The following is a 13,338-nucleotide window of genomic DNA, read 5'->3' on the forward strand; positions in this document are numbered from 1 at the left end:
TACATATTTGAAAACACAACTGTCTGTCTCTCTCTCTCTCTCTCTCTCTCTGTGTGTGTGTATAAACGTTAGAGATATTAATGTACATTTTGTATAAACGGTTTTAGACATCCAAACTGTTCGAATCAAACTGCATGATTTTACATCTAAACAAAATTAAAATCAGTGAGATCATCCATCAACCATTGGCACAACATGTAGCCAAACATACCAATCATATGATACATGTAAAATGGCTGGATTTAAACTTACTTTTTTATATCATACATCAACAGACAGTTAGAGAAAAATCATACAGTAGTGTTGCTTTTGTAAAATATGAGTGATAATGCATCTCCTCAAAAATAACAGTTTTCACAATGTTAAACTGTATGTGTTCCTTTCAATATTTGAGATAATAAAGTATAGTAAAGTACATAAATATATAAAATATCGATAAAAAATTACCTTGGTAGTTCTTCGACCCAAGCTTCTTAGTATATTCCTCTTTTTTGGGTCCTCGCCTTCTTCATTTAAAGAAGTATCTCCTTTCTGTGCACCAAGCTCATCCTCTTTAGCCTTGGGTGTACCCCCAAGCTCATCATCACTCCCAATGAAGCTTGTGCGGAAGCTGCTAAATTTTCCAAGTCGTTTGGAGCGATCACGATAGAGCCGAGGTTTAACTCCAAGAGCAGACAGTTTTCGTCTGCGCTCTAATGAACTGCTATCGGCCTCACTATCTGATCCATTTCCAGCACCATTAGAATGACTTTTGTTTGCATTGCGAATAGTGATGATCTTGCCTTGTGTGCTATCATGTGGTACAGAATAAATATTTTCCTCCTCTGTGGGACGAGGCTTTGCTACTGCATCCATGGGCTCAGCATAGTCAGATGGATCATAGCCAGCTTCAGGCCAGGTAACTGATGGCAATGATCGTCTGTTAGATCCATGAAGTGCCAAATCTGTGTACAAACTGCTGTTTTGGGTTTTGGGAATGTCAAAGGTAACATTGGGCTTTGGCCGCACCTGGGGTGGAACTTTGTTGTTAATCTTGTTTTCTAAATTTGTAATCTCAGAGATGAGGGAGTAGGAATCACCCTCCAAATCTGGGAGCTTAAAACCACCACGGGTTAAGGTGTCATCATTCCTTGAAGTGGGATAAGGTGGGGAGGGCTCAATGTCATCCTCAGAGTCCAGTAATGTGATACTTGGAGAGCTACATCGAGGTGAAGAAACATTCTCATTGGTGACATTCTCTGCAACATTGTCATACATATGTGTTGCTTCTACTATGGTTTTCTTCTCCACTACCTCCTTAAAGAATGGCTGGAAGTGGTCTATCCGATGCAAGCCTCCCACCACCCCACCAGGTCCACAGATCACAGAGCTGAAACGGGCATCAATTTCATGGGCCAGTTCCTCACCTTGGGCAAGCTGGTCCCGAACTGCTTCAGAGTCTGCAAGTTCTGACTGGGTTTCTGCAACAGCAAGCAACTGCACTGGAATAATGTCCTGGACTTCACAAAGGAAGGCACAAAGGGTTTCCATGGATGCCTTCCGTTTGGCAGAGTACACTGCTATGTAACCATGCACTAATCTGCTTTTACGTAGGGAAAAAGACGAGTGGTAAGATAGAATAGCAAGATCAATGCTTAGCCTTTGTCCACCTATGGACAAATCCAACAAAACTGATGTTCCACTGGATAGATTGGATAAGGGTCGGCAGTGCTGGGGCAGCAAAAATGGTGAAAGAAGCTGGTCAACATCATAAGTGTCTCCACACATCAGACACATTACAATTCGCAAGTCACCCTCTGTGCTTTGCTGAGAGTCTCTGAATCCTGCCAGTGAAGGCAGTAGGGGTGGGGAGCTACTGCCAAGACTAACTGAAGGTCGCCTCATTTCCAACAGACCTCTGAGAATCTGGTTTAAGTGTTTGTCATTTATATTGCGACCATAGCCTACACCTGGGGAAGCAGGCTCTAAATAACTGCACTGAAATCTGCCAGCCACTTGCTGACCTTGTTGGATCAGGGTCTGTGCTGTTTCACCCCCAATGTCAGAAATTGATCCAACACCTCTTTTGGTGACCAACAGAAGAGACAAGGGAAGTTGAACTAGATTTGTCTCCCGTCGGCCTATGGTTGATTCTCGTAACTTCTCAATACTGTCAACAACATAGGATAAAGATTCTTTTGAGTTGTAGAGGCAGAGGCAACCATGTGGGGCAAAAGTTGGGGTATGGAAGGAGTTCACTGGAAGGCGTACATTTCCCTCTATAGGTCGAAGAGTAAGCTCATAAGTCCTTCCATCTAGCACGTACCGTTCGTCATTAGTGCACAGTGCTCTGATCTCATTGGCTAACTCTCTTGCAAGTCCATCTTTGCCAAGAATTACAAGATTAATTCTATCTACCTTTCCCTCACCAAACTGTGATTTTGAACTTCCATCAAAAGAATATCGAGTGGGATATCGAAGGGCTAAGTGTTGCTCAATTTTGCCATCCACACAATGAGGACTACTAGGACAAGTTTCTTTAGTAGGATGGTAGACAAAATGGATGTGTTTGAGCACCAGGGCATCTCTCTCAGCCTGTAGCTTTTGGAGGGCTTTGAACCGCTGCTCATCTCCAAGAACCTCTTGAATTGCACCCATTTTTTCTTTACTGGGCTTAGCATCAACTTCAAGCTCATAAAACAACTCTGAGTACTCCAGTAATAGTTCTTGAAAGTCCTCTTTGGCTTGGTCAGTAATAATCTTCTGGTACTTGTTATAGATATCAATGTATTCCTGCTCTTCTAACCACTGATAAAACTCCTCATTCATGATGAAGCTACGAGCTTCCTCCCAGCGTTTGCCAGGTGTAACAAACGGTGAGCAGGTAAGTTTCTCTTTAAACTCCCATCGCATTTCTGCTCTCTTTCTTTCATTGTGCAGTTGTTCCAAGTGACTCTCATATATTCCCTCTGCTACAGGTGTTTCCAAAAGGTCCTGGGGAATTCGTTCATCCTCCATGTTGTCAATGTGTGGTGTAGTTTCCCATGGTGTGTCATCCAGCACAACAAACCAGTGGGAAAATTCTCGCTTAGTTTCGAGAACTTTCTGTACTCCTGACCAGCTCAGGTGATCAATCTCATCCAGGTCTGGGACCAAGGAGTTTAGAGCCTGTGGCAGTGTGCTGAGATAGATTTTGCGCCGCCTTTCTATGTGCTCCTGCTTGAGTCTGTGTACATGTTGCTGAAATAATTTCTTGGCTTTTGAAGTACCCTCAAGGAAGACATAGTCTTTGTATTCAGGGGATGTTTGCATTCTTCGGTTGGTGTTGGGCCATGTTTCATTATGGTTCTTCACAATGCGGCTTACCAGCCACTCATAACGGTCCTTTGCCGTAGCTATCTGTTGACTTTGCTGCTTGAGGGCTTCAAAGTAAGGAATGATCTTAGGCTTCCCTCTACTCTTATCTATCAACTGCACCAAGGTAATGAAGGCAAGGTCGACATTAACGTTAGAGCGTGCTGAGCTCTCAACAACCTGCAAATTCTTCTTGGCCAAGGCAAATGTGTGAGAGTCTTTAATGTACCGCTCAACCCCTTCATCACACTTAGTCAACACGAGTACGACTGGCTTCTTGGTCTTCGCTAGCTGGTTATATAGATTAGTCACAAACTTCATCTGGTCATCAAAATTTCGGTTCATACCTCTGCTCACATCCACACAGAGTAAGAATCCATCCACTAAAAGCTTGCCTTCAGGCATTTGTTTCTGCTCAAAGTCTTGCTCTAGTCCAAGCTGATCTGTGCAGAAATACATGAGCTTCTCAGCAGAGGCCAGCTTGGTGGAAGCTGCCCGCTTGATATAGGGCTGCAATGCAGTACTTCTATGTGGCTGGAACGTTTGGTCATCAATAAACTCTGTCTGTTCCACCACATGCATTCGGCACTCTGCACCCTCTTCCAACATTCGTACCGCCTCACCCCAAAAGAGGAAGTGGTCATTGTTTACCACTCTACCACCAAAGTCACTTGTGCTTAAAACAGATGTGTGGTCTAAGTGAAAATCATCAGCACTGGGGCGAACAAAGCGATTACAAAGGCAGGACTTGCCTACCCCACATTGCCCCTTTTCCTTTTCAGTCCCGGACAAACCTACAACAACAAGGTTGTAGGTTGGTGCCCGGGCATCTTGCTTTTTTGCCATCATCATCGTATAACAGCACTCATCTTGCCATTCCCAGAAGCTTCAGTTTGAAAGCTGCTGGGCTGATGTTCCATCCAAATGCTTTCTGGTCTGGCAAAATAATTTATTCTTAAAGATCCTGAAATGTCTTGGGGATTTTTTTAATGTGGGTCAAGTGGGTCAAATACCCTTAATAATCAAATTAATTCTCTATATCTCTTACAATTATAAGCAAATCAAATTTAAATCCACAGTCGATTGGCCAGTCACAGTTTTGGCAGAGGTTTAGAAGGGGAAGAAGGGAACGAGGTTTGAGGGCGGGGGATTGAAGTCCCTGTGGCCTTAGGCAGGTATACTGCAGGTGGTATTATTCCAGCCCATCTCCTCTCTTCAGGGACACTCTGACATCGAAACAATGTAGATTTCAGGTCTGCCCAGCCAGGATCTCACCCTGCAAGAAATAAAGCAAATATTACAATTAGAAAATCTAATATAAAAGAAATGCTTCACACAGAGCAATGTAAAATAACATTGAGACCTAAATGTTTCACATTTAATCACCTACAAATAAAACGTTGTAAATTTAAATTTACTGCAGTACCCTCAGGTCTGCATGACACAATCACAAAGAAGTGTGATTATTGTGGCAAAAATCAACCCCTGCATCATTCTATTTGTTGTACACGTGTATAACCTAGACATCAATACAAAAATATATGAGGCTTATTTTATGCCAAAGTAAGAAAAATATTGATTCAACCCTTTAAGGAATCCCATTCTAAACCCTAAACATGCACATGCACATACAGTTAGATGAAAGCTGAGATAAGTGCTTCAGAGATACAGTTTTAATTGGGCAACCAGGGAAACCCAAATGACCCTTAATAGGAAGCACTGCACACTGGCTGCTGCCCACAGTCTCGAAAACCTTTTTAAAATATGACGTTGCAAGCTCCATTATCATTTCAAAAAGTAATAAGACGAAGCAAATTCTGAAAGTTAAAAAAAAAAGGTATACATTGAAGGGTAAAAGCATATGGACACTAAAGCAAATTAAGTAAAGGCATGTGGAAACATATAAAAGTACAGATCCCACTGAAAATTAGAGGACTGGAGCTCACAGGAGCACTTTTCTTGAAAATCTCATACTCAATACCAGACCAAAAGCAAAATCATAAAAAAACAAGACAAGGCTATGGTTATAAAATACAATGAAAGCGCAATCACACACTCATGATAGTTTTCACACACTCACGCTCCTTCAGCTTTACCAGGGGTTGCCACAGTGTAGCTAACTTCTAATTAATCTGCAACATGATTAAGCAGCGGATGCCCTTCCTGTCACCATTAACCAATTAACCTATACCAATACGCATCCAGAGGAAACCCATGTGAACATGGGGAGGACTTGCAAATCACTCACAAAAAAGCACCCTGGCCAACTTCTTGTATTATCATTGGTGTCTTTTTAGATGAAAGAACATAAGTCGTGGCAAAACCAGCCATAGTGGGCACAATCTAGACAGAAGGAATACCTTGGGTCTATGCCAAAGACATGCTCTACAAAAGAGGTGCCACAGACCTCCGTCTCATACAACAGCAGCACAACCTGGGAGGCAAAGCTAGGTAAAATTGCTGACAACTGCTCTTAAAGCACTACATCTAGCAATCCCATGCAACACATGACTGCAGTTGCAGATGTCACTGTCACAGTCTGAAACTATTGTAATGATTCTGCTGTGATGAATTTGTTCTGCTGAAATAGCTTCTGCGTTCTGGACCAGCTTTCTTAAAATACCAAATCATGTACAAGTTTCATATCTCTGTGGAAAAAAAGGTATCATCGTTTAAGCCTTGGCATGTCGTTCAATGCCAGATCAGTGATAAAACTAGTAGTGAACTCTAGCACATATCACATTTTCAGCTTTGCTGCAATACGGCTAGCCAGCAATCAATGGATATTTGCAACAGAGAAAACAGTGAGATATGCTGGCTCACTGAGAGAAAAGACCTGAAATGTCAAGAATGAATTCAACATTCCACTCCCCCAGTATAGTAAAAGCAAAGTAAAGAGCCACCGAGCAATGTAGTTGCGTGGGTGTGGCAGCGCAATGTTTGCTTAAACGCTGACAAGCTTTCCTAGCACAACAGCTCAGATATATACACTCCACTACAGTTACACTTCAAGTCCTCAAGAATATCACACTATCAGACAATGTGACAGTTTATTCACCAATGAGAATTCAATTTTAATGTTCTGTAGTTCTTTATGGCTTATCAGAAGCATGAGGCCAATTTGAGCTTATCAGAAGTGGTTACCTGTTAGAAAGCCATAAGGGAGGCATTATAATATTTATATAGAGGAATGCAGATAGAGGGCAGGCCCGGTAATTATGTAATTGTGCTCAAGAACAGGTAGCTGTTAGTGTCAACTATAATGGTTTCCATATTGAATACCACAGGATGTAACAATGTTTAAGAAAAATGTTTAATTTTAGCAGAGAAACACTTGAGAGCTCTCAAGGAAAAGAAAGTCATTAACAAATAACTATGACAGCTGCCTGGCTACAGATCTCAATGACCCACATGCCAATGACAGATACTCATGCATATGCACCACCAGGTGGGGACTCTAGCTTCTGGGACTAAAAAGAAAACTAGTTCAGGGCATCCATTCTGTTACCTCACCAACATGACAAGTGATGCCATGTTTTCTGGTTGTAGAAGACATTAGTCAAAATAAGAACATGTTCATTATTTCTCATCTCTGCAGGAACTGGCTCTCTGAAACACTCACTTTTACTGCCAGCATAAGAGCCACATCTGCTTGATCTGTCCCAGCTGTGTAATTCCATGTACTGCTCTGTCTTACCATGTTCAGCATGCTATTATCGGTTTGAACTGGATGAAATTTACAACAGCTAGAATGAGAGCCAAATCAGCCCCGATGAGCTAATGCAGCAACAAACAAATCCTAGACATCACAAACAAGCAACCAGATGGTAGTATAGATTATATAAAACCAACTAATATAAATTAACTAGGCTGCAGGGTGATATGGCTGCAGCCCAAGACCGATTACTCACTGAATCTAAGCAGGGCTGAGCCCGTTCAGTACCTGGATGGGTGACCACATGGGTTGCTGTGGTGTTTGTGAGAATGTTAAACCGAGGTCATGACACTCTGGTCATCAAAAATGACATGGAACTTCTCGTTAATGCCCCACTTACATGGGGTGTCAGCCTCAACGCTTCCCATTCACTTGGGTGATGGGTGATGTCAGGCCTTGCCGAACTGCATTGTGAACCTGTTGCCGCAGCTTTAGTGGTTGTAGTAACAGCAGAAGTTGGGAGTTTCTCAACTTTAACCACCAACGGAAGCATCAACCAATCAGAACGCTGTATGCAAATACCCCAGCTCAGACAGTAGTTGATTGCTGGCTAATTTCATTGGCTGGCACTGCTATGACGATTGCATCAGTCCCAACTTCAGACACACCCTCTGTCAAGCCTTGACGCTGAAGCCCCGCCAGCATCAGACGTAAGAGTAGGTGTGTAACCTTGATGTCCTGGCCGAATTCCCTTCATCGGCCCATCATGGCCTCCCAATCATGCCCATCCACAGAATTGGCTCTATCACTGTCTCCCTACTCCAACTATAGCTGGTGTGTGGTAATCGAACTGGCGCCATTGGCCTATGGCTGCCAAGTTGATGCTGCACACTGGTGGTGGTGTGAAGAGACGCCCTCATGACTATGAAGCATTTTAAGTGTGTGGCCAAACATGATAAATGCACTATATTAATACATATTATATCAAATTACATTAGTTCCTAATTCCTGTCAATGTGGAATTCTAAATATTTGCTGTCATACTGGTTTCCAATTGAGCAATAAACCCAATTTAAAATAGAAATTCAGTGTGGATTAAACATTTAAGGGCATTCAAATTAAACGTCTGATGGACAAACTGAAAACAAAAAATATCAAATGAGATACACTGCAGTCTTGTAGACTAGCATAGCAAATTAACAAAAAGTGGGAACCACTCTGCATAAGCTATAATACAACACACGGTAAAAGCAGAAGTACCAGCATCTGCCAATCAAAGTGTAAAATATGACATTCATAACCATATCTAAAAAGACACAATATGGTTATTTAAGCCAAAGTTAGGCTAGTATGTAGGACTTCACGCTTTGAGTCAGGGCACAGTCATTAATAGATGAGGATATGCCTGGACTTGCCCACAAACATAGCCAATATAAAGAGTGGAAGAGTAGAGCGGACATGGGAGTCTGGTTCGTGGGTGTAAGTAAGAACATCTGAAAGATGAACACTAACTAAACCAAACGCAGCATGATGTGGCCAAAAGGGCACAAAAAAAACGCAATTGCTCCTAACTGTGTGTTGCCGTGAGAGGGGGCAGCTATAAGGGATCAGAGCATTCCGAAGCTTCATTAAGGGTGGTTTTAGTCTTTTAAGGGACTGTCAAGGTTTAAACTCTACAACCCTTCTGAGCTCTAGGCTACTGTTAAAAAGGCCACATTCCATCGGCCTTGGGCATGACCTGCACATGAGCTAACAATACAGTTAAAAAGGCAAGAGCCAAGTGGATCAGAGGGAGGAACCGAGTGATATGCTGCGTTAAGCTTTGCAGGGTTGTTTCTTTCTGGTCTTTAGGTGTTGCATCAGATAAGGGTACACGGTTCAAAAAGAAGCAAAAAATCATTTGTGCAGTATGGCTTTTGGATTTTTTTCTACCAAGGCCCCCTGACCTGACCTTTGAAATGCAAACAAGCCTATAAAAATATAGTGTTGGACGAAGCCAGAAACACAACTCAAGCATTAAAACAGCTGGCAGGCCTACTTTAAAAGGGATAGTTTATCCAAAAATGAAAATTCATAGTTAACACTGTTCGCCCAGGACATGGATTAAAAGAGTATTGTCACGATACTGGAATTCAATACAAGTCAGTACTGAAATATTTACAACATCTACATTCCGCTTAGATTTGAGCGCTTTTAAACTCATTCTTAAACAGCGCTGATTTGCCATTGGCTTTATCTCAATATGCGCTCTTCAGCGGTCTTAAGCGTCATCATCAGCTGCTAAAGTTCAGTTCCAATACTCAAGACCGCAAGTACGGAGAACGGGTGAAACCTACCAGATGTGTTCTTGATATCGTGGAACGCAACGATGTTGACTCGAGCACTGATCTCGCTCTAGAAGTCCCAGAAGTCATTGCGACAGGAGGTGGGAAGTGCAGCATTTTATTTAGATTATCAAAGATAGAACTTATTTACCCCAGGAGCTTCCTTAAATGAAACGGTGAATATAAACATTACCATGAACATCTTAATAAAGGAATAAACACATTAAGGGTGCTTGTTTGCTAAAATTTGTAGTAAAATCAGTTTTATTTATATTCTGCAACTTATATTTGTAATGTTTTTATGCACAGTTAATATTTTGAAAAGGGGAAAAACAATAAATCATTGTATGAATGCTGTGATGTTTAAATAAATGTTCATTTAAAACTCTTGAGGGTCACGTGACCATCATGAAGAACGCAGCATCTCATTCCCCACAGGACGCGTTCTCTGTTCTTGTGGTCTCCAGAGTTCGTTCTTCCGGAGACACTTGGCAAGACCGGTCTCCGCAAGAACACAAGTCGGTTCTCTGTGTTCTTGAAACTGAGAAACAGCCATTGTGTTCACATGCTTAACAGAAATGATTGTGATTGGCTGTAAGGGTCATCAGTTCACCTAACTCATTGCAGCTTATACGCTGACATGCAAGCGATACGTTGAAGCAGCGACTGATCTTAATGGCTTTAAAGTGCTCCAGTGTCTCTGTATCTGTGGTTACACTCAGTAAACAGCGGTGAGTTTGGTGACCTGATGACCTTCATAGCCAGTCACAGTCATTTCTGTTTAGCACATGAACATAATGGCAAATCAGCTGTTTAAAATGCATTCAACATCGCTCAAATGTTAGGAAAAAACAGACGTTTTTAAAAATTCTGTACTGACTGGTATCGAATTTCAGTATTGTGACAATACTAGTTAGTACAAAGTTGTAAATAATGTTCGATATCTTACACAGACTAAATCCCTTTGTTTTTTTTAGATCACAGTGTTTCATCAAGAAACACAGGGACTGATTCAGCTAGTATGAATGAGTTTGTTTTTAATCTCAAAAATTGGTGACCATTGAATTACATAATACAAGAATCACAAGCTTAGCTAAAAATCTTCTTTAATGTTGTACTGAAGTTAAAAAAGTTCTTTAGGGGCCTAAGGGTGGGTAAGTTACCTGTAAAAGTTACATTTTTAGGGACCGAGCACCGAAACGGTGCGTAGGCCCTATTGGAATTGCTCTGTTTATTATTCTTCTTCTTCTTCTTCTTCTTCTTCTTCTTCTTCTTCTTCTTCTTCTTCCGCGGAATGAATCGCGGTTTTGAGGGGCTAAACATGCCCGAAAACTCACGAAACTTTGCACACGCCTCAGAAGTGGCGAAAATTTACGTTTGTTATGGGCTTCGGAAGTGGGCGTGGCAAAATGACTCGACAGCGCCACCTAGAAAAATTAAACGGACGAGCCCCCGATATACGAATCAAGCACATGCACGAAAATTGGCACACACCTCAAACATGCCAAAACATACGAAAAAGTCTCTTGGAGCCATATCTCAAACCCAACAGGAAGTCGGATATTTTTAACTTCCTGCGGCGAAAAAGTGGCGTTTTTGCCATTTCCAGGCGTTGTATTTTAACGAACTCCTCCTAGGGATTTTATCCGATCAACACCAAAATTGGGTTTTGTCATCTAAAGGCCTTGGCGATGTTAAATTGCGAAGCTTTAGAGTTTTCGTCGATGGGCGTGTCCGTGGCGGCCTCGCAAACTTTGACGATTCGCCACAAAAGAGGAAGTCGTTATAACTCAGGCATGCATTATCAGATCTGCCTCAAAATTCACACGCTTGATAAGAGTCCTGACCTGAACACGTTTACATGCCACTATCCAGATACAGTTACAGCGCCACCTGCTGGCCACAGGAAATGACATGATTTACGGAGTTATAAACTCCTCCCACAAATTTTATCGTATCAACACCAAAATTGAGTGGTGTTATCTGAAAGCTCTAGCGATGTTATATTGTGAAGATCTAGAGTTTTCGGAGAGGGGCGTGTCCGTGGCGGCATGACAAACCTCAACGCTTCGCCATGGAACAGGAAGTCCTCATAACTCAACCACACAAAGTCCGATCAGCCTGAAACTTCATATGGTTAATAAAAGTCCTTACCTGAACACATCCTCATAACAATAATGAAGTGGGCGTGGCAAAATGGCTCGACAGCGCCACCTATAAAAATTAAACGGACGAGCCCCTGATCTATGAATTACGCACATGCACGAAAATTGGCACACACCTCAAACATGCCAAAACATAGGAAAAAGTCTCTTGGAGCCATATCTCAAACCCAACAGGAAGTCGGATATTTTTAACTTCCTGCGGCAAATAAGTGGCATTTTTGCCATTTCCAGGCTTTGTATCTTAACGAACTCCTCCTAGGGATTTTATCCTATCGACACCAAAATTGGGTTTTGTCATCTAAAGGCCTTGGCGATGTTAAATTGCGAAGCTTTAGAGGTTTTGTCGATGGGCGTATCCGTGGCGGCCTCGCAAACTTTGACGATTCGCCACAAAACCGGAAGTCGTCATAACTCAGGCATGCATTATCCGATCTGCCTAAAAATTCACACATTTGATAACAGTCCGGACCTGAATACGTTTATATGCTGATATCCAGATAGAGTTATAGCGCCACCTGCTGGCCACAGGAAATGACATGTTTTACAATGTAATATACTCCTTCCGCAAACTTTATTATATCAGCACCAAATTTGAGTGATGTTATTTGAAAGCTCTAGTGATGATATACTGTAAAGATCTAGAGATTTTGCAGAAGGGCGTGTCCGTGGCGGCATGACAAACCTCAACGATTCGCCATGGAACAGGAAATGCTTATAACTCAACCACACAATGTCCGATCTGCCTGAAACTTCACAAGGTTGATCATATTCCTCTCGTGAACACATCCACATAACAATATTGAGTCTGTCATAGCGCCACCTGCTGGCAGAAGGTAGTTTGGCTTGTAACTCGGCCACACAATGTCCGTTCTGCCTGAAACTTCACATGGTTGATAAAAGTCCTCTCCTAAGCACATCCACATAACAATATTGAGTCAGTCATGGTGCCACCTGCTGGCAGAAGATAGTTTGGCTTATAACTCAGCCACACAAAGTCTGACCAGCCTAAAAATTTACATGGTTGATTAAAATCCTCTTCTGAAGACATCTACATGCCAATATTGAGTCACAGTCATAGCGCCACCTGCTGACAAGAGGAAGTTTGGCATGAATGTTCGATTTTCTCAGGTTCTTTATATATATCGGCTTAAATTATTATTGTTCGCTGTTCTCTGTCATCCTGAGGCCACTGGGCGGCGGTGAGCCTGGGTGCGAGGTCCCTATCATCGCTGCTTGCAGCTTTAATGTTGAACTATTCTTTTAGACAACACACAAATCGATGTAAAAAAAAAAACAAAGAATAAAAAAAACATTGGTTGACTGTTTAAATTCCATCAGCTTCACAATAATGGATTACTCCATTGCCATCACAATCAAACGAACAACAATGCAGCCACTCTGAGTGAGTCTTAGGAAAGTAAACACAGCAGACAAAAGCAATTTTACGGACTATAATTAATACCAACAGAAATGAAAACTACAATTTGTTTCCTGTCAAACTACTGTGAAGAAGCCTGTCTAAACAGACAGTCACACACATAATCAGGCCAACAAGCTGTAAACATCCACTTACACACTCTCACAGATCAATCCGTCTTTTATGTTCTCTTCAAAAGCAGTGAAGATTGAAAACGTTGCTAAACACCAGAGAATCAGAGATGTGTATTGTTTAGTATTGAACACATTGTTATTATCGAGAAAGTATTACTAAGTGAAAATAATGTGCTGGTGCTCGTCTTATTCTTAATGGCATGCCACAGAACTAAAAATATGAGGAGCAATAATGGTCCAGCCATCAGTTTATACGAAAAAGCATTCCTGGTATTTTATCTGTACTGAAACCGAAGTCAACACAGCATAG

The 13,338-nt window shown here is 41.8% G+C and overlaps 1 protein-coding gene across 1 annotated transcript in view; it reads right to left on the reverse strand.

Annotated features, from left to right (window-relative positions):
• arhgap35a (Rho GTPase activating protein 35a) overlaps positions 1 to 13,338 on the reverse strand; it is a 159,027-nt gene that overhangs the window by 56,847 nt on the left and 88,842 nt on the right. Inside the window, exon 2 of the mRNA XM_001343600.7 lies at positions 448 to 4,609. Within this exon, the coding sequence (XP_001343636.1) occupies positions 448 to 4,185 (3,738 nt within the window). The 5' untranslated portion in view covers positions 4,186 to 4,609. The remainder of the gene's footprint in view (positions 1 to 447; positions 4,610 to 13,338) is intronic.

Source organism: Danio rerio, chromosome 15 (genome assembly GCF_049306965.1).
Source record: "Danio rerio strain Tuebingen ecotype United States chromosome 15, GRCz12tu, whole genome shotgun sequence".
NCBI lineage: Eukaryota > Metazoa > Chordata > Actinopteri > Cypriniformes > Danionidae > Danio > Danio rerio.